A 22,824-nucleotide genomic window follows, 5' to 3' on the forward strand; every position below is an offset into this window, starting at 1 on the left:
GCAAAACGCACAACGCTGCGCCCAATCGACTATTTAGCAGACTTTTTACCCTCTTCTTCTTCTTCTCTTGACACACAAACATGTGGCGTGTAAATATGAAAATGAATGAGTGTGAGAGCTCTCCTGGCACTGACTCCCCCACCCCCTTCTCTCTCTCTGTCTTCCTCTGTGTGTGTGTCTCTCTCTCCGTGTCCCCGGAGAGCAGCGCGTCGGAGAGGAGCGGCTGTAAAAACCAAAGTGGGGCAATGAGACAAGCTGCGCCACAGCTGGCAAATCATCGATTTGAGCATCAGAAACGGGGAGGGGCGGTTCGTTTACCTGCCACCCTCTCAAAGCAGCCCTTCCTCACATGCCGCTACTCTCCTCTCTCCTCTACTTCACCCCCGCTGCCCGCAGCGCACGGTTGCTCACATTTTTCTGCGCTCCATCCACCGCGTGTGCGCTCTGCAACTTCAACCTCCGCCCGTGCGGTTTCTACGACACGACTCCCCCTCTTACTTCTCCTCCTACTTCTTCAAGCACAGGACTTTTGACTTTTTTAAAGCACTTTTTTTCCTCCCACAGAGCAGTCGCCTATTTTTGGATCTCTCGTGGTGGAGCAGTGACAAGAGGTTGCTCAACTTTTGATGGAAAACAAGAGGTCGGGCGACTGCTGACTTTAAAGGTACGCTCTCATCATGTCAATCTCTGTCCTGTCATTCTACCTCTTCTTCTTTTTTATTCCAACTTCTTTTGCTTCTCTTTGAATCACTTTTATTTTCCTGCATGACTCATAAAATACGCTGCCTCCAGGTGGATATAGAAGAATAAAGTAGTCCTCACGAATTAAACGCACAGTTTGCAGAACTATCTCCTAAATCACTTAAAACCCACACACCAAAAGTGGCTGCTCGATTTAATATTTCATAAACTTTTTTAAAAAGCAGCATGAATGCCACGCTTAATGGTAAATATAAACGCACGCATTCAGAACTTTTTTTTTTTTTTTTACCATCTGATTTTTAATGTGCAGAAAGAGGCCTGTGCCGTTTCTGCACGAATAAGCAAAGCACTCGTGATATTGGCGGGGTTAAGTACATCCATCTCCTCTAATTCATTTAACAACTTATTCAGAGCGCGCAGCAGAGGGGCAAGAAGTGATGCTGCCACCGCTGCTTCTGGACTCATCATTTCAGGAACTATTTCTGCAAAGTTCTCAAATTTTTACCTCAAATGAAACATTTTAAAAGAGATTTTTCTGCATCTTATATTTTGATTTAAGTCAGGCCTGAGCTTTAAATCCTCTTCTTGTAATAAAGTGTTGTTCTCAAAGCGCTGACATGTCTATTAGAAGTGCTGCAGCCCAACTGCCCATCTACTTTTACTACTTTTTATTAGGCCATTAGAGCCACTTCATTTATTCTCTCCCCATACTTAATATTTAATTACGTGTCAACTTGCTTCTGCACTTTTATAGCTGTAGCATGATGTGCTACTCTTAAAAAAACACTCAAAGCACAGCACAGTGTTAAAAAAAAAATCAGGTGAGGCACAAACAGGTGAAGAATTTATTGCTTTCTTTCTGCCTGACTGGGTGTGAGGCGTGCAGATAGATGAGACGATACAGAAACGTTGGAGTAATGCAGTTCGGTCTGCATTGTGGCTTCTGTCACAGAGCTGATAAAGTAATTTCAGGTACAACCAGAAGTGTGTGTGGATGAGTGTGTGTGTGGGGATGTGTGTGTGAGGGGGATAGAGAGCAGTTATGAGAAGATGTATTGCCATCTTAAAACTGTGTGGGCACTGATGTTCTGTGGTTTACAGGTTTTTAATGGTTTCACTCTCTGCTCTTTTCAAAAGAGATGACATTTCACACGCTGGCACGGCCACACGGTGATATTTCAGATTATTTAAATTTAGAAATCAGCACAAATACCCTCACACACCGTGAGAAGACAGCGACATGTATCTCATTTAAAGAATTTATCAGAATAAAAGAACAACAGCACAGAGAAATCAGGTTGTATTAAATCAGAATCTCGATCAGATAATTAAATAGCAACAAGATTATCCGGATGTAATCTTCAGCCGTCAGCGTCACTGCTTGTTGTTTATCACCTTGCTGTTGTTGTCAGGTTGTTCGCTGTTCTCTTTCACATGCGATTACGAGGTCAAGCTTGGCACCTTCGCGTGGAAAAAAAAAAAAAAGAAAGAAAAGAAACAGGTTATGGTACAACAGCCGGTGAGTTTCTCCTTTTATCTTCTGCAGATCTGTGGCAGCTCAAGATGCTGTGGCTAATCTGGTCAGTGCCTCTGACGGCAGTGACACACACAGCTCTTTTCCTGTCTCAGGCTACCATGTGTCACTTCTTGTAAAAGTCCTCAAAGGAGATAAAAGCTCGAGAGGGTTACAGCAGAACTTCTCGGTTTTACTCCTCACCTCTTCTTCTTCTTCTGCTGCTGCTGCTGCTACAACCTCATTTTTTTAATCAGTCTGCGGTTGCGAAAGTGGCACAAAAACACACACTTTCACAGCGGCGTGTTGCTCTCACTGGCAGAAATGTCTGCTCTTAAACTTGTTTGGCAGGAATGATAAGAATCAGAGTGCGAGGACGGCACCGGCGGAGTGTGTGTGTGTGTGTGTGTGTGAGTGGCAGGTCACACACATCCAGCAGTTAAAGCCTAAACATCTTTCACAGCTTATTAGTGTGTGATGAATTCCTTTGAGTGACTTGTGTGGTGTTCAGAGCACTTACAATAACCCGACTGTGATTTAGATTAGGAGGGCAATCTGGGAAAACACCTCAGTATTTCCACTCTTCTGCCTTTCTTCTTTAACTCACAGGTTCAACTCTTTTTCCCCCACTCGAAGTTCACTTTTGTTTTCATCACATCTAATCGAAACTAGTCCACGCAGCATTCACTGTACTGTAGGAGTGTTATGGCAGGAAATCAGCTTGTAATGCTCACAAATATTAAAAGGAAACCCTTCGCTTTAAATCGAAGCATCACGACTCCTTTAATCGTCACCTCGGGTCGTTTGAACAAAAATCTGCAGACCCCCGCAGTGTAAACCAGAACACAGGAGCCGCAGGTCGGCGTGTGACGCACTCAGTCAGTCTCAGGGTGTTAGAGAGGAGTGAGAGGAAAGGCAAAGTTTGTCCTGAGACCCAGAGAGACCAATTAGTCTGCACTCTGGAGAGCCCAGATTGGGAATTTTTTTTTAAGTTGTTTTTTTGCTGCTGTGAAGCAAAACGACACAAGACCTGCGATGTGTGAATCTTATGTCACTCTTAAGGATCAGATTTGCACAGAAACCTTCAAAGCTTGTTAATAATTCACATCATTTGAGGTCAAACTTCTTCTTATTTCACAAAACGCTCTACAAAGCAGCTTCTTTTCAAAATACAAAAACTAAAAGGAGCAAACCTGGACGTGTGCTGAATTAAACGCCCGTATTTCTTACTGTTGCTCCTTTCTCAAACAGTTCACAGGTTTGTCAGAGTCGAGCTCTGTGCCTCACTTTGCTGAGCCTGATATCTCGCCTAAAACCATTAATCGTCTTCCCTTTACCACCTCGATAATTATCGCTGTAGCAAAATAACAGCTCAGCAAACAGTGAAATTATACCTGTGGTAGGGAGCAGAGTAAATACCTGTTTAGCTGCCAGCAAATGTATTTATTAGACTGTCGCCAGTAAATAAGAGGCCTGTCTCGTTTTTTAATGTGTGGCTCTTTGGGGATTCCACACACACCACCACACACACTCCCCGTCCCTCTGCTCTGTATGAAATAGCTCTGTTATGATTGCTAATAGAGGAGAAAGATAACAATGATTCCCAGCGTTTTTTCTTAATAACATGTTGCAACTAGTTTGGAAAAAAGAAAAGCTCCGCGTGTTAACAGGGACGGCTGCATTCCTGGGCTGAGAAATGTACGAAACCCCCCCTTCGCAGACAGTTTCAGACATACCACCCTGGGTGAGTGCTTAGTGTGTGATTCGGGAGTTACAGCTCATTTTGTCATTATCTGGAAAGTTCTTAAAAAAAGGAAAAAGAGATGAGAAGGGGGGGGTTATGCTGTCCCAGCTTGTTGGACTGCATTTATTCTGGCATATACTTTGCATACTGTTGATCCAGATTCCTTGGCTTAGCGATAAAAGCGTCACATTGTTTTTGGGTCCTGACAATCAGCCCCGTTCGTCGGATGGGTTGGCGTGTCCTCGCCTGGAGAAAAATTAAAAAACCTAAAGTCCGTCATGTCGGTTTTGTCACGCTTTTACAAAATGACATCCCTCCTATGTTCGATTTTCTGTTGTTGCTCTTGTTATTTCGCGCGCTTCATGCTACCATGGCAAATATCATTTAGGGAAGCGCATACATGGAAGTTTTCACAAACCCAAATCACATTATTACAGGTCTCAACATATGTTCAAATTTTTCAAAATTTCTTCACAGGAATAAACCTCATTGTGTTTTATTCCGATGCTTGTCTTTATCCAATCTGTGTAGGTTTTTCTGAATCCTTTGTTCCAGGAGAAAAAAAGGAGCGATTTAGAGGAAAGCACATCCGCTAAGATCAGGTTGTTAATACCCACCCACATACTCCAATGAAACAATTTCAACAGATACTGATTCTCCCTCTCTCCTCTTTCTCTCTCTCTCACACACACACACACACACACACACACACACACACACACACACACACACACTCACACACACACCCTTGCCTTATCAACTGTTTTGTTCGTCAGTAGCTGGATGATGCATCCTTTGACAAGGGATTAAATATGCAAAGAAAAATATGTAGATAAAGAAACGGCATCCTTAAGTCTGCACCTCGTCTTCAACACTTCTGCCTAAGCCTCCATATTAAGAGCCGCTCTTCTCCACATGCTCACATCCACATCTCTGCTTTCATCTCAGCGGAGCGCCCACTTTCTCGCACACTGAGGCGAGTAACACCCTCCCATCACCTGCCTTCATTTCTGTAACACTCCCGAGAACTCCCCGCAAGGCCCCGGCTGCTGTGCCCTTCACCACCTCGCCGCAGATTCAGGGAAAACCCAGCAGGAAGAGTCGACCTTTCTCACCCAGTCTGGCCCTTCTGGTTTCTGTCACACACACAAACTCTCCTGACTTTCTGACTCTATTAAGACTTCATTTGTGATGCATGAAGCTGTGATAAGGAGGAGTTGATCGGTCACGTGATGAAAAAAGTCTCGGCTGGTTGATTGTTGTGTGACTTTAATACGGTAAAGACAGTAAGACAAAGATAGAGATGGTTACCTTTCACATTTGAAATGATACAGTACCGATTCGAGGTTCCTGGCAATCAGTACCGGTACTCACTGGTACCAATTTTTGGTACTTTTCTGTGTTTATGTGGTAAAAAATATCAATTTGATTAATAATAAAATGTAAATTCCTTCAATTTAACATATTTATTCTTCAATATGTAATCTTGTGATGCTGTGTCATGAGGATGTTTTTAGGTACCTAAACATGGTACCTTTTGATTTTACGTGAATCGGTACCTGGTACTTTTGACAGACTTAAGTCTGTATCTATAAAAGTACCTAATTCAGTACCCATCCCCAGACAAAGAGGAGAGGCGATGCTGCTTTGAGTCTTTAACACAGATCCTAATGAGACACTCAGGCCTGAAATGACCTGGCTGATGTTAACTTGTAGACTCCAGAGCCGACTGACGTAAACTTGAGGCTTCGAAGGCCCTGTCAACACGGAAGCACGCTCCCCCGCCGCCACCGCTGTGTGCACGCTGCACTGCATCTTGCATGGAAGTCGTTATGAGTACAGTGAAACACCACAAATCTATCGGGTGGGTGTCGAGAGTGGAGGGTTACAACCTGAGAAGGTGTTAGTCTTTCATACTCCACTGAAGGGGGGAAAGGAAACAAACAAAAAAAAGAAAACAGTCTTACGTTTGCCTTCCTCTCACGTTGACAAAAGCAGGGCGATCAAAACCAGGCGCCGCCGCCACCGCCGAGGCCAACTGGCGTTTGGGCCTTCCTGTCAGCAGACCTGAGTCTGAGACCACTACGCCTGCTTCTATTTCTGTCGACTTCATGAGATTATAAAACAATTAAGCACTTAGAGGAGTCAGTTCATTACACCCCCTGTCTTATTCCTTCTTTCCCTCTTTTCTCCCTCCTCCCACACCGTAGCACGGACGTATGAAAATGTAGAAATCACCTTATTCTGCGAGTAATTGGAAGCCACGCAGGCTGTACGAGAGGCTAATGGAAAACACAAAACTAATTTGATTTGGTGGATATGTTCATTATGGAATATTTAGTGTATCTGTGCTTACCTCGAAACAAGTGATTAAGCTATTTTTCATGGTCCTCAGATGACTCGTGTGGGTACGCAGATAAAAACCAGCAGATAAAACTGGACTGTGATTTTTTTTTCTTCGTATTAAATGTTATATTCCTTTTTTTAACCTGTTACTTTAATTCTGACGCTTTAACACTTTCTTTGTTCTTTTGTCGACTGTTTCTCTGTTGTTCCATTTCATTCAAGACCAAGAATTAAAAACGTAACAGTAAACACATCAATGACTTTATACGTGTGCAGGTTTTTACTCCTTTTGTCCGTTTCGCTCGTCATTTAACTGCTTGTTTGTGTTTGCACGGCACCCACCGTACACCACCTTCAATTTCCTTTTCTCCACTCTTCATGACATCTTGTCTCTTCTGGTTTCATCCGTGCACCCACACATGTTGTGACTTGTTCCCCCCGACAGATTATTAAATCCTTTGCAGCCTCTAATAATACCATTATGTTTACGTGTGTGTATTTATTGAGGCAGACACTTGCAGAAAGAGCTCAAAGTCAAAGCAGTGACAGCTCTTATCCCCGTGCTGTTTGTGATTTTTTCCCTCAGACTGGATGCGCAGACTAATTTGTATTAGTAATCCAAATAATCGTATTAATGCTTATTAGAAGCATCACAAGTGGCGAGCATGAAGACATCACAACACCTACGTAAAGTGAGTGATGCTGCTGGATGCGCCTGACACAGTAAATAAAGCCGCTTCCTGATGTTGAGCCGACAATTATACATTTTCTTTTAAATGTTTTCCCTCTTTGTGCGTTGATTATTAGTGCCTTTTTAGAGAAAAGACACAATATTTAATCCTCCTGAGACGTAAACATGTGGCGTAGGAATCAGCAGGCCTGATGCGATGCGTTGGATAAGTGTGTTATGGTGAAAACATACAGTACCTGTGGTGATACACACAAAAGGGTGACATGAATCTGCGGTGTAATGCTATGACTCCTGACATTTTAAATATGAGGTGTCCTTTGTTGTGATTTAGCATCCAGTCCGTCATGTTGCTCATGTCATTTTTCATGTGTTTCTTTACAAATGCAGCCAAACAGGCACAAAATCTTCCCTGAACAATTACACTCGTGTACGTGCACAGCTCACCGCGTACTGTATCTCCCTGACACAAAGCCGCACAGGCTTGTAAAAACCCACCTTGAACAGAGCTAAATCTGCATTCAGCGCATGATTATAACAGCACATGGCTAGTATTTTTAAACAGGCTTTCTGTGTTTCAAAACCCATTTTTCCTCCTCTATTCTGTGCGATACAAAACGGTATATGTTAATTGATAATCAGCAGTGTTGATTCAGTGGTGCATTCAGTGCAAATCTGTGCCCTTCTGGATGTCAGAGGGTTTTCACAGCCACGTCGGTGCCAACCTCGCTGGCAGTGCCGGCACCTGTTGGCGGTGCCAAGGCCTGGCAGGGGTTATCGATGCTCTCTGATGGTGCCCGACAATCACAGTGGAAATGACTGCGGCTGCTTGCGTCATGCCAGATAGAAAAGAACATTTGCCGACAATGGCTTGCTTTCACCGTCGCTCCTGTGTTTTTTTTTTTGGGAATGCTGCTAAGCTAAGCCAAGGAAAAGAGAGAAAAAAGCAGAGAATCAGGAACATTGTGTTAAACATGTTTACGTGGAAAACATGTCAACATGTAGGATGTGGTGCAGTGATGCTGTGCAGGTAGAGGGGATGCACAGTGATGTGCTGAGGTTTGAGTGTGAGGGGGGCTGCAGCGTTTTTGTTTTTGCATATTAACACCAAAGAGTCTGAATCGTTGACACATTACGGACACTGAACAGCCAGCCAAACATTCATTATTTCTAAAATATATGTATTTGAAAAGCATGATTTCATCATCTTGGTGTACAGCTCAAAATAATTTATGAATTTTACTTCTACGTCCTGTGTGACTGTTTGGGGATATTATTTCAAACTGGCGTGAATCCCTGCCAATAGAGCCCAGTTTTGGGGTCTTTTATCCACAAACACAGCGGAGTCATTAAACCACAGCGTTCACCACAGCTGTGTTTAGTACCCAGTGCCCCTCAGAGAATGGTAAAGATAAGAATTGTTCACTGAACTCGTCCTACGGCTTTCTGTCTATGATTTCAAACGTCAGCAATCTTATACAAGACGTTTTCAACAACTCTTACATTTCCTGTTAAAACCACAGACATGAGACCCTTTTAAAATACAGCCACCCCCTCAGCACTTGCATCTCTTGTTTACAAGGTGTCAACACTGCAAGACACTGTTCCATCTCAGGTCCGAGAGGTGAGTTTCAGGTTGCATTTTTCCGTTAAAAGCCTCTCCGGCGGCCTGCTGCGGCGAACGCAACCTTCGGACATGAAGGTGCTTAGAAATGAGAGAACTTCTGACCTCGCATGGGTGGGTGGAACAATGATTTGGTTTCACAAGCACAGACTGAATGGGAGGTTAAACTGCACTGTTTCAATACACATCACCGCTTCCTTCATCTGTGATCCTCTCTTGCTTCTTTTAAAAGGACTCCTGTATTTTTCCCCTAAACCCAAGGTGTAAACACCTTCCGTAAACCTGAGAGATTTTCTCCACAGTTGTTCCGTGACCGTCTTCGTCACCTGACTGCGGTTCCTGTTGCTAAGCTGAGAGGCTCACGTCTTCGGTGTTGCATTGTTTATGAAACAACAGCTTTGTGTGAGGCCATTTTACCGTTAGTGTATTGTATTTACGGTCGCACACAGAGGGAGTTTATGAGCCCTGCAAAGATTTATTAGAAAGCATGTCGTGTTACGTGGCATTTCACACGCCACCTGACCTCCGTGCTGGGTCTCAAACTGCGGCCTTTTGTCACCGTGATGGGTGTACTCGCTTCCTGTGCTCTGTTGATTTCCTGTTTTTGTATTTGTATAACCTGTAAGGTTGTTTGATGTGGATACTAGTCCAGTTAATATTGAAGCAACTTGTTGCTGCTTAATAAAAAGAGGTGTGGTATCATTCATGAAAGTTTCTTTCATCACTTTACCCTCAAATTACTGCAGTTTGAAATCTAATTGAGACGTTACGAGTATCTTAAGTCACATATGAGGATGCTAACACACTTTAACTTTAAGTTCACTTCACTGAATGAACTTTAGTTATTGTTACACACAAAACCAAATCTTAAATAGCAACCTTTGCTTAGTTTTTTTAAAGCATCTGGTTTTATACCCTTTCGTTTATCATATAAATAGCATGGTTACATTCTAATTTTATTATGTCACCCTATTTCAATCACATTTAAAACCCCCTGTGGTCTTCATGTGAACCTTACCTCACATTCTCACCTCTCTGCCCACAAAAAGACCTAAAGATGGGGAGCCAAATACACCTCAAACCAGCAGAAAGCAGTCACCTGTGTGTGCTTGTATATGTGTGTGTGTGTCCACAGGAAATTAGTTCAGCCCTTGCTCATAAAGTCAAAGTGAAGCAGTTATTATTAGGCCACCTTAAGGTTAGGTACAAACACCATATCAGACCCTTATTGACAATATCAACAGAGATTAGCTTGTCTGATATTTTCACAGTTTGCTCTGGAGCGACTAAGCTCTCCTCCAGCAGAGGGAAGGTTCATGAAATAATTACTAAATAATAACAATAGCTCACACATCAACTTGAGAAAACCTCCCAGCTTGCCTTTGTTTGCAGAGATTGTGTGTCGCTCTCCAGCCTCCAAACATTCCTCCGTTTCTTTTCTTGCCTCCTCTCAGCTCTTCCTCCGCTGTGACAGTTCAGGGTTTTGTTGACAGTATCAACAGAGATTAGCTTGTCTAATATTTTGGTTTAATCCGGTTTGACATTATACAGTGTGATCTGCTGCGGAGGTAAAATTTTGGAGATAATACAGGAAAAAAACAGAAGCTGGATGTTGAATTAGGAATAGCTTTCTACGTCGCAATGAACAAAAAATATTGACAGAATTTCCTTTTTTATTTGGGAACATATAGTATTTATACCTCTTTTTATGTTTTAACTCGCTATTTCTCTCTATTAGTTGTGATTTCCAACCCAGAATTATTTTCTATTATCTCATGCAGAACAATAGACACGATACATAAAGTACCCAGTTCTAAATCTGTCATAAATATCAAAATAAAGCATTTGATTAATAAGGGTTACAGATGGTTTATTATCAAGTTTTTGTTTTATATTTTGCCCATTAAAGACCAAGTGGTTACCTGTAAATTTTGTCGTTTTTCATGTAACTGCTGAAGTGTTAACTCTTCAAATAAGAAGCATTCAATTTCAAAATAAAGCAAACTTTTGTTAGATGGAAGATAAGATGTTTGGGTCAGATTTTTCATGCATTTTTAATACTTTAATGGTGTTTTGGGTGCAAGGAGGCTTATTTTTAATGTTTTTCTTGGTTATTTTTGTGTCCTTTTTAATAAAAACTGGAGGTCAATGAGTTCAAACAATCTTTTTCTTTTTTTTCTCAGTCAGATTATTTACAGTGAAATATTTTGCAAAGTAAAAACTACATATTGGACAAATGTTAAAAAAAAAATCACGTCGTAAATTAAGGTGTTTTAGTATGTGCGTATGTGGCGTGAACATCTGTGTGTACCCAGTAATAAATGCAGGACCGCCTCACTCTAATCAAGCTGATTAAAAATTCCTGCGCGCACAGCCGGAAATCGCACCACCGTTCTCCTCTGTTGTGTGTGTGAGTGTGTGTAACACGGTGTGTGCGTGCATGTGTGTGTATTTCTCTCTCTTGTACACTTTCTCCACTTTATTTGTCTCCTGTCAGGACTTTTCCGGCCTGACACGCGGAGGAATCATGTAGTTCTCATTTTACGCAGGGGGTTATTTCTCCTCTCCTCACCCCACGGTGTCTCCCCACTCTCACACACACATTCATCCCCCTTCAATGTACTATTTTTTCTTTCTTTCTTTTTTTTTTTTTTTTTTTTTTTACCCCCTCGCCATTTGAAATGAAGAGGAGAAAGGGAAAGCACGGGCAGGCAGCGGCAGCACCAGCAGCGAGGAGAGAGAAAGCAGAGGGGGGGAGTGATGAGTCAATACAACTAATAATTTAATGGGGACAGAGAGGGAGAGACGGAGTGAGAGGGGGAGAGACAGAGAGGGAGATAGAAAGAAAGAAAGAGGAGCTCCGTCCGGACGCCAATCCCCAACCAACAGGACACCTCCTACTATTACTATCGCAGGCAGCTCTCTTATGCATCCACAGCAAGCCTTATTTTATCCGCGACGTCGGAAAGTAAACCGCACTTTTTGACCCCCTCCTCCTGCTTGTTTTATTCCGCGAACCTGTTCCGACTGTCCGCATATCGTCTCCACATCGCCTCCAACGCGATAGCAAGCTCACACAGCCGGTTATTATTATTATTTTGCAGTCAGTCTCTGCCGGTAGTCCGACGTTGAGCTATTTTTCTGTGTATACGTTACGTCCCCTCCGTGAACATTCACAACGAGGGGTTTATTAGGTCTCAGCGGCGGGTGTTATCATTACAACTGTATCCGAGGTGCTTTGGTTTCACGCTGGCGACAGCTAACTGTACCGCCTGCCTCTATTTGGATGTTGTGGAGCGAACTAAAGCTGAAGTCGCGTTCACTTGTAAGCGTCGGACGCGGCTAACCGCTTACTTTATGCTAAATGTCGCAGGTTCCTACGCTTACTGATCTAACGGTTGACGTTTTTTTCCTCCAGTTGGACGGAATTAGCTAACGGACACACATACACACACATCACCGCTTACCAATGTTCGCCTATCACGGTCCATCTCGACCTCGTCGTCTCTCCCACAGACCCGGGTTGTTGTTTATTCGCACCGCCTGCCAGTCCTCCGCGAAGAAGAGCAGGAGGAAGCGTCTTTTTAAACACTGATTTGGGCTGCTTTTTTATTTGCTGTCATGCATACGTAGAGAAGGGGGAGATAACAAGAAAGAAGCCGGGAAGCAGGAGTTGTTTTGGGGTTTCTTTTTTTTCTAATACCCTGGCCAAACTTGAAGAAGACGCGTATTCCAGCCGGTGTTATATGCTCCCCACTGCTCAAGTGCTGCGTTCAAGGTTTGTTCCTCTCTGTCAACTTGTCTTCCCTTTTAGACCTGAATATGTACATTTGAACTATTGCTCCTGTATCTTGTGTTTTTTAAGGGTCATTCAAAAATCCTGACCTGGATCCGGGTCTGGATTCCTCTTACCCCCCCATCCCTCGCTTCTTTCCTCCCCTATTTGTGAGGAATTAGTTGCCTCATTGCATGTTATGAATAGAGGAGTTCATGATCTTTTGCGTGGGGGTGGATGATTTTGCCCCTTTTCACTCTTTGACAAACAGCATTCCTGTTCATGTGCATCAGCACAACCTGCATGCAGAGTCACCCTTGGTAACTTTTCCCTCTGCGGATTTTAAATTCAGTGCAGCTTATATTTATCATAACTTAAAGTTCACTCAGGTGCTTCAGATGATTCACAAATGATAAGTCACTTGTGGTTAAACTGTGGTAGATTCTCCATCTTTCTTTCCTATTTCTCGGTTTCCTTTTCTTTAACTTTTTCTGGCTGTCTTCATGAGTCAGCAACTTGTCATTTAAAGTTTTGCAGTGCCACTTTTCTCTCCCTCCACTGCTCAGCTGTAAACTCACATCACTCTTCTCTGCACATGCAGAACTAAAAATAAAACTTCACACCTGTAAATTTGTGTAACTGATTGTCTCTGTTGCTTTGCTGAAAATTGACATTGCCGCCTCTCACCTACCTCCCCCTCCTGAGCTGCGTCATGAATGTGAAGCCGCACCAAGTGACTCAGAAACCGAATTACGTTAGTTTCCCCTCTCTGCGTGCGCCGCAGCAGCAGAACCTTGTTCCTTGAACTGCACTGTATCCATTCAAGTGGAATCTCCCAGCAAATTAATGTGTTTGCACTAAAACCGGAGCTTGTTTGCCCCCTCTCGCATGGGAATCTCTAGCGGGACAGCCATACATAATACATGTGTTGAAAAATGGGAACATTACAGCAGCACGGAAACGTCACCATGTTCTGCGTCGACATAACAGAAGAGAATTGACAGTTATAGCCATAATGGGTTTGTTCTCCGAGGTTTCAGTTACTGAAAGAACATTTTTGTGCTCTTTTAAAACACGTCAGTGAAATCAACACAAAAGATCTCGTGTTTACTGCTCTCCTTGTCTCACTTTTCATTCCTTCTCATTTTATACCGCACACATATCTCCTCTGACAGCCAAATCATGGTGCGTGTGTCTCCCCAGGTGATAGTGAGCAGAGGTGCTGAGAATGATGGAACATCTCAGCGAGGCGTGTTTGGGCAAGGAGAACTCTGAGCTGGTCAACAGCATGGCAGAGGCCAAGGCCCCGCCGGCCAAGCTGCCCCGGCTGGAGCAGAACGGGAGCCCCCTGGGGCGGGCCAGGCTGGGCAGCACCGGGGCCAAGCTCGCCGGGGTCCCTTACAAGCCCACCGGGCACCTGCTGAAGACCTGCCACAAGAGAGGTAAGACGAACAAGAGTGATTCATCACACAAAAATTTTAAAAAAATCATCAAAGAAAGAGAAGCGAAGAAGTCAACAATTCTGTCTGATTTTGTCTGTTATTTAAAAGCAAAAATTACTCTGAGGTGAGGGTTTACTGATTTTCTTTGTGGAGGAAACCTCTTGAATATTCTGATTTTGCTGAAAACATTTGCAGATGAATTGATTTGCTTGTTAAAAGAATATCGATTTTTGCTTGGAACGCAACAAAACTACCAAACATTTGTTTCCCTTAATTTAAGTTTTTGCTGCTTTCTTTGTCTCGTGAGACCGAAAACTGAATAAACCAGGACTTGAACTCTCAGTGGTGCAAAATAAGAAGTTGCTTATGGGAAATTATTATCACAATTTCTGGAATCTGGAAAATTTGAACTCCAATAATAAGTTGCAGCTCCATATCAAGTCATCTAATAGACTTAATGTAATAAACTTGTTAAATGTTGTCTGACTAATCAATAAAGAAATTATCTTTCATCTGCACTCCCAGTCAGCAGGACACTTTGAGGATAGTAAAACTAACTTCCAGCACAAGAGTAAAAAAAAAAAAAAAAAAAAGTAAACCATGTAAATAGAGGAAAGCTATTTAAATGCAGTTTAAAAAGCCCCCCACCCACACACACTTAAACACACCACCTTCCACCCACCATCACAGCCCCCTGCCTGCTCTCCAAAACTCTTAAACCTTTTTACAATGCATCTTTAGTCATCTCTGCACGCACACACACAATGCACACACTCCCACTTATTTGCAGAGACAATAGCTAATAGAAGAGCACGGTGAGAGTTACTCTGCACGGGGCTGTGTCACCGCTCCTCTCCAGCCGCAGCCCTCCTGCTCCGGCGTTTGTTTATTAAGAGAAACTTTCTGTCCTTTAAGAGCCATTCCTGTTCAAAGGGAGCCCGTACTTTCAGATTATGACATAGCTTTTTAATAAAACTGGTGTCATTGGGTGAGAATCACGGCAGGAAAAGCTATCCAAAATATGTATCTTTTTATGAGTATGTTTTTTTTTAGTGGTTTTGAAATGAAAACTGGAGTTGTATTTGTGCTTGCCAGCTAAGACTCGTCTGTTTGTTTGTTTGGCTGGTTCGGTCTTCTTTGGGCATCAGGGACTCAGGAACTCTTGGAATGTGGCTGTGTGAGTGTCCTCAGATGGGCCGTTTCTCTTATTTGCTCCTTTAATCTACGTGTCGCGCTCCAGCTGAGAGAGCCTAATTTTTCACCTTCATCATCTCTGCTTCTCTTGGCCTCCTACGATGTTTGCTCCTCCAAGCCTCCTCCCCTTCCCTCGGTTTCTCCCCTTTCGTTTCTTCCTGGGTAAAGGGTGAAGCAGTCGAATGGAGGCGGGCAGGCAGGCGGGCGGTGCGCCGCGGAGGCTTCGCAGAGAGGGCCCACAGTGGGCATTGTGTCCGAGCCCGAAACAATATTTACCGCAGCCCTCTCTGGGCGCCCTGGAAACAAAGCCAGTATTGATCCCCCAAATGAACCTACACAGCAGTCTTTATTGTTAGATCTTTATCTATTAAAATCAGGGCAGGAGAAAAGCAGCTCTTTCAGCACATTCCCTGGCATCTGTCGGCTTATTGATTGTTTTGCCAGAGCTTTGTGCATCTTCTGGAATGCCTGGGATTGAAAAAATATAAGAATGGGAATCGTGTTAATCGGCAAAGACAATAAATGTTGAGAATTTGTTCAGGTGACAGAAGAGTGGAAACAACAGGGTGCTTCTCAGACACTGTGAAGTGGTCTTTTTATACATCCTTCAACAAGTTTCACAACATTTTAAGTTCCTGATATTCCAACCAGACTGAGTCGTCCCTGCGTTGTTAAACTTTCTTCAACTTTGAGCGTGTTATTTGAGAAAGACGGGCTTATTGGGTGATATTTGCACAGCGTGTCTCTTGAACGTTCAGTGGTCTTTGGACAAGGATTGCTCATTCTCCATGAAAAGCAGAGCCGCTGTTGACAAAGTCTTTGAGGTGAGGCATGAAGCACTGCATTATGGGACGAAGAGTTTTAGTTGTGTGGTGGTTCTGTATTGATGATTCATATGATTTCCACTAGAGCCCGACCGATATGGGATTTTTGGGGCCGATACCAATACTGGGGGCAAAAAAAAGCCGATATCCAATATATCGGCCAATATCCGATATATCGGCTGATATATATAATAAATTCACTGACATACACAGGATATATACTGTATATGAACACAAATTATTATAATACCCATATGATTCAAGACAGAGACAGAACACTATTAAATTAAAGGAGTCGATCTTTAAACACAGTAAGTAGAAAAAAAGTCAAACTGTAAACCCACAATGAACAACTTACACGATGTTAAAATGCCATATTTTAGTCTTACATTAGATAACGGTGGATGTGTGAAATAACATTACCATTTATCACTGTTTATCTCTCAAAAAAGCAACTAACACAATGTTAAAACATCGTTCTATAGTCTTACATTAGATAATGGTGGACGGAGGGGGCAGGCACTCGGGCAGTGTGCAGCCCAACCCACAAACACACAGCAAAATTTTTTATAATTGGCTACATTTTGGCCGATGTTGATTAATCAGTACAGGCGTAATTGGCCTGACCGATTAATCGATTAATCGGCCCGACCGATTAATCGGTCGGGCTCTGATTTCCACTTATTATCTGAAAGATCTGGAAATTTATTCTCAAGAGTGCTTAAATCCTTGCTGTGATGTGACAAAGAAGTGAAGGGTCGGACAGAAATCAATCCATTAAAGATGAGAAATGCTTCTGTGTGGTCAGACTCAACACTTAAATTCTTTCTAGTACTTATCACTCACTCATAATCCCTTGACACTCAATCTCAGTGTAACCCAATCATCAGCGCTAAATATTAATCCTCCCTCTGCAAATACAGAATACTTGAAGGTCAAAGTTTGCCTGTGAGGAAACGTGAACCCTTCCCCTTCTGACTCCCGGTGTCTCTGTGTCCTCAGGCAACATGCTGCCTGTGTTCTGCGTGGTGGAGCACTACGAGAATCCCATGGATTTTGACAGCAAGGAGGAGCACGCAGAGTTCGTCCTGGTGCGCAAGGACATGCTCTTCAACCAGCTCATCGAGATGGCCCTGCTGTCGCTGGGCTACTCCCACAGCTCGGCGGCTCAGGCCAAAGGTAAAGCGCTGATGTCACCCATTGACTCCCATCATCGTCTCTTCCTTCTCTGTCCTCTTGTTTTATCTCTCTAATGCTCATTAACGTCTGCTCTACAGCGTTTTCTGACAAGCTGCGCACACTCAGACCCTCCACACACACACACACACACACAGACACACACACTGCGACCATAATAGCCAACCGCCAGCAGATCTGAAGCCACAGTAACACATCCTGACACTGATCCCAGACAGGAGATGCTCAAGTCTCTCAGAGGTCACACACACACTCATGCATTCCCACACAGAGGCTAAATGCACAGACTTGCACACATTTTTTATACGCACAAAAACACACATACACTCTCATAATGTATATATTTATACACACTTACCCTCAGTGAGTCAGTGGGTGGGAGGGGCAGGTGGAGGAAAGGGTCTACTAATTGCACTTGAGCGCACGCAGGCCGAGGGTGGCTGTTTCAAGGTGCCTCTTAGTGTGCTCTTTTATTATAGCCTGTCCATCACACACACATACACACAAAAACACACACACACATACTAGTGCTCTGCTTGTATAAGCTTACTTCCTGCTGTGTGGGCTGCATCTTTTTTGAGGCCGTCTCAGGAGGAATTTTTGCATGGTTGTTGGGATTTTTCGTAACGAGTGAAGTATGTGAAGGGTGTTTGGGGTGGCTACATGTGGCTTTATTCATGATGTGCAAAACAAAGCTTTTCTGTGCAGAGGTATAAGAAAATCCACCAACACATAAACATCTTGTTATCTTTGAATATACTCCATCAAGTCTGAGAAACACGGCATTGATTTTAAATCCAAAGTTTTCTTTCTATTGATGTGGGAAAGTTGTCTGCAAAAACTGTGAAAAATAACTACTTTTCTTTTATCCAAGTGTAGAAACTTAATCTTTTGAGTGATTGTTTTAATATTTATCCATGGTGACCCATGCTTTCCGTTTTCCAGGTATGATTCAGGTGGGGAAGTGGAACCCCGTCCCGCTGTCGTATGTGACAGACGCACCAGACGCTACAGTAGCTGACATGCTGCAGGACGTCTACCATGTGGTCACGCTTAAGATCCAGCTGCACAGGTGAGACGCACTCACACACACTAACATACGAACACAAACGTCATGAATCCTTTGTGCATACTCGTGCAGATAAAATCAGTGTCACATCAAAGTTGGGGGCGGGGCTTCTCGCGAGGGAAACAATCCTTTTCTCCTAATTCTGCAACAGGCAGATTTTAAACTCAGATTCAATTGAAAAAGAACAAAAAATTACTAGACTAAAAGGGACATAATCAGATTGTTGTCAGTAAGAGGAATAATATTAAAATTAGGTATTAAAACTTCATAAATAAGCATGTTTTTGTGAATTCCAATATGTATCTTAAGTTACAGTTACCTAGACGCTGGTTTCAGACGTACAAAAGTAAAAATTTTAGATCCCACAGTCTGTTCTCACTGCAAAAAACTGAAATCTTATCAAGTGTTTTTGTCTTGTTTTAAGTAAAAATTGTCGTATTATACTCAATATAAGCCACATTCAACTTTTTGGTCCAGAAAAATGTCTGATTTTATGTTGTTTAAAGACAATAATGAGGTCTAAATCTCTTGTAACTACTAAAAAAATCTGCCAATGGAACAAAAAATATTTGCTAGAAAATTTGCTTTACCCTTGTATGGTATTCTAGTCTGTGGGACCCGTTTTCATCGAAGGAAAAACGAAACAATTAATTATTTTTTTAACTTGAAATTCATTGGCTCTGGCTCATTTTCTGTGTATATATATAAACACCCAACCTACGCATATATATCACATACAGGGTGTTTGGGTCCACGGGACCCGGGGCTAACGTGTAGGTCCTGTGTACCCCCACTCTGTCTTCCTCCTTTCTGGGCCTCCTGTTCCTTTACAAGGTGTGTGTGTGTGTGTGTGTGTCTGTGTGTATTTGTGCGTGCGTGTTTGAAAGTTGAAACATTGTTGAAAATTCAACAAACACCATCTACTCTTACGTTCCTGCACATTTTCCCCTTTTGTCTTGCGGGAACCCAACTTTTTTTTTCTCATATACTATCCCATAAATAGACCCATAAACACTGGCTAAGTAACAACAATACAAATACCACACAAGGGTTAAAACTAGAATAATGTCTTAGTACGAGAAAATTTTCTCTTGTTCTGTTGGCAGATTTTTTTTTGCTTGTTAAAAATAACTCACCCCTCATTTTTGTCTTTGAATAACTTAAAACAAGATTTTTTCTGGACTGGTCAGGTGAATGTGGCTCATATTAAGTCTAAAAAGACTTAATCCACGGAAAATATTATATTATATTTAGCTAATGAAACTCTAAATTCAGATTTCTTTATTTTATGTTAGCGGTTTGTTATCCGCCACAGCACTACAGGATGTGACGTTTTATAGGATGCTGACCATAAATACTGCCTCAACTCTTTTTGTTTTCTTTCAAAACCTTCCTAGCTCTCACAAAAATGATCCTAAAAAAACACACACACACACACACACACACACACTGCTGCTGGAAATCTTCCATACATATCTAAAGCCACAAGTTCACCCAGCAGACTCTACTTCCAACACTTATACACACACAGCACGTATTGTATGCCCAGAGGCAGGTGCCAATCTGCAGATGCCCTCTGCATGTTTGATTCTGAGAATAGTATTACTCACACACACACACACACACACAGTCGCACACACACACACATATATATATCTATATATTTCAGATTGACCTTTTCAGAGGAAGTAAGAAAAAAACATCCAAATCCAGAAACTTCCTCGTCTAATGATGCCAAATAGATTAGTTTATCTGTTAATTTAAGTTTAGCTCACACTGTTTCGACTGTAGCAGCTCTTTATTCAGTCAGTAGGGGATTCTAGCTAATGTGCATGTTACACAAATATTTGTTCAGACTGATATTAGAGATTCTCCAAATGGGATGCGATAAGTAATCAACTTAAGCTCTCCTTTAAAATAAATAAAGACGCGGTGGTGGGCAACTGGAGACTGCTCACAGCTAAAAATGACTCTGCAGCAGATGAATGCAAGGTTGTTCACCTGAAATAGTTCCATAAATAAACCCGGCTGCACCGGCTATTTTAAGTGTAATATACTTCCCCTGGATCTACATCACATGTAATAAAACAGGCCCTTCTCACTCTGAGAGCAGCTAGCTGTCTTGTGCCATCACTCACCATATTGTATGCTAAATGCTACTCTGTAGGTGTGAGGCTGCGTTGTATTTATACATACGAGCATTTATAGACACGGACGCCAACAGGCTCATATGTGCTCATAGACACACAGAGTGGAGCTGGTGTGGAGGCTTGTGACAGCTGCTGTTCCTCTCCGTCTCCTTCTGTGCCCCCCCACCACCATCACCACCGCCACCCACCTTCACCAGCCATACAGAAGGTTGTGTTTATTTCCGGCATGCTAGCCCCTGAATGCACAGATAGCTGTCTTTCTCCACTACCCCCTTTTCCCCGTCTCTCCCTCCTTCCCTCCTCTTGTTCACTTCCGTCTCCCCAGAGGCTTTCTGGCTGCTGGAGCAGTTTAAGGTGTTCTGGAAAATCCATTGTTTGCGTGTGAGTGTGTTTTCTTACAAGCAGATGTTAGCCTCGACCGTTGCACGCATCCTTTTTCTACTCCTCTCTCCTGTTATCTGCTTGCTCGTAACGTTTGCAACACAAGAGACTGACAGATTTATGGACACACTCACACACATTGTCTCATGCATTTATACACCCATCACCATTTGTTCAATCTCTCATTTCTCCCACTTGTCAAGTGTCATGGCAGGTTTAAGGAAAAGTAATTCACTGATTTGTAAAATGCTAACATCACTAACATATGTTTCACACACATGAAGCATTCATCCAGACCCAACTGGGTGCTCTCAGCTTTAGTTACTCCCACCCTCCATGTAGATGTATTTCTCAATTTTAGAGCCCAGGTAGAGCCGAATCCCCGCGGCACACAATCCTAGCCCCAGCTAACGCCAAAGCGAGTTTATTTGATATATAAATCTATTTGGATTTTGCTGCACATTGTTGTCAGTGTTGTTATTGTTTTGTATTTGTTTTCCCTCTTTTTCTCCCACCATCCCTACATCCCTTCACCCTGACTGCTGCAGAAATCCAGCCAGTAACACCTTAAATTGTTTCGCCGAGCACAACGAGCCAGGAAGGTAGAAGTAACACGAAATAATAGTCGCCACATGCAGCTGATGTATAATTCATGCATCAATCCAGCAGATGTGTTGTATAAAGTAATTAACTAATCAGAACAATCAGGAGAGAGAGGGAGAGAGGGAGAATATGAAAGAAAGAGGCAGTGAGGGAGGGAGGGAGGCAGAGAGAGACAGAGCAATCTCCAGATGCATCTGCTTGATGCGCCAAATGAAATCTGTCTGTCTTGGAGGGGCGCTTGCAGCAGGGAAAAAAGAACACGAGCCGGCGTGTGTTCAGCTCTCTTTCTCTCTGGTTCCCCGCTCTGTCTCCACCACTCCGTCTATCTGATTGTCCCAGCGATTCGGCCAATTCATCAATACATATTTTAAACAGGCTTGGGCTAATGCTACAATCTGTGATGTGGGCAAAGTAATTTGTTCCCAGTTTTTAAGAGAGCGCCTGAGCAGTACTGAAACAATGAGCGATTGACAAATTGTGTTTGAGAGAATTTCGATCATCAGTTAATCCTTCCTCATATGTTTCCTGCTATTCACTGATTTCTCACTTGAACCTCTTATTGGAAATCCAACTTTTTAGGTTCTGATACCAATAACCTGCATGCCCTACTGTGGGATAAGACTTCCTTAATTTTGGGGAATCAGTGAACGGCCCATCCTTACATATGAAACTGATCTTACATACCTCCAGGAAGGTCTGACAGCCAGCCATTGTTGCTATGTTGCTCTGAGACCTAAAACTCAGGACACTTTATTGGCTGTTTAAGTTAAAATTATTGTTTCAAAGGTATTGCTCAATGATTTTCAATAAAATCAGATTGGAAAATTGAAGGTATATGCTGTCAGTTATAAAAAATAAATATCAGTATCAGCAGGTCAGGCTTTTTAGAGATTGGTGATTGGCCAGAAAATTGGGATCGGTGCACCCTTACTCGTAATGTGTAAGGCAAAAGGCAAAAAATGAATATATGTAGTTACTGAAGTTAATGTTATGTTTACCAGCAGTTTGGTAAAAACAAAACTTCAGAAATTAATTTTCAATTGTAAAATTTTTTACCCTGTAGACTGGTAATTCAGCAAAACCAAAGGAAGTGCATCAGAGGTAACATTCAAAATTAAGTATCCAAGAGCACTGGTAAAAAAGAAAATGGGGAAAGCTGGTTGCCTGGATTGGCTCCTTCCCACTGATACCGATCCAGCTTTGAGGGGCACCGATACTAGATACCAGGATCGGTATTAGTGCATCCCTAATTTGGGGTGCTGGTCAGAAAAACAAGTATTTATAAGATAAGGAAATAAGTAGTGTCCAGTTAACTTTGACCGTGCTGGTGAATTTTCAACCATTCAGTCTGATTTGGGCCAGACTCATGGGTAAAAGTTCAACCAATCCAAATGACAACAGGAATTAAAACTATGACACATTGTTTACATCAGCCAATCAATTCTGAGCCACTTCCTGCTTTGCTACACATTACCGATCTTTAAAAAGCATGAACTGCCGATACCAATTTAGGCTGATACCAATTCTTATATATTTTTTTTATAACTGACAGCATATACCTTCAATGTTCCA

At 42.5% G+C, this 22,824-nt stretch overlaps 1 protein-coding gene across 5 annotated transcripts in view; it reads left to right on the forward strand.

Annotated features, from left to right (window-relative positions):
- The first annotated feature begins 236 nt into the window (after positions 1–236).
- The window catches only part of satb1b (SATB homeobox 1b), a 76,003-nt gene continuing 53,415 nt past the window's right edge, over positions 237–22,824 (forward strand). For 3 of the 5 annotated variants that reach the window (XM_074683445.1, XM_074683447.1, XM_074683444.1), the window contains exons 1-4: positions 11,275–12,395; positions 13,596–13,834; positions 16,855–17,031; positions 17,995–18,121. In XM_074683445.1, coding sequence (XP_074539546.1) covers positions 13,621–13,834; positions 16,855–17,031; positions 17,995–18,121 — 518 coding nt within the window. In that variant the 5' untranslated portion in view covers positions 11,275–12,395; positions 13,596–13,620. Of the gene's footprint in view, positions 665–11,274; positions 12,396–13,595; positions 13,835–16,854; positions 17,032–17,994; positions 18,122–22,824 lie in introns of those variants that run through there. The other 2 variants (XM_074683443.1, XM_074683442.1) reach the window with 2 other exon arrangements.

The sequence above is a fragment of the Halichoeres trimaculatus genome, unplaced genomic scaffold (genome assembly GCF_033239565.1).
Source record: "Halichoeres trimaculatus isolate MK-OKI-2021-1 unplaced genomic scaffold, fHalTri1.1 fHalTri1_scaffold_12, whole genome shotgun sequence".
NCBI classification, from domain to species: Eukaryota; Metazoa; Chordata; class Actinopteri; order Labriformes; family Labridae; genus Halichoeres; species Halichoeres trimaculatus.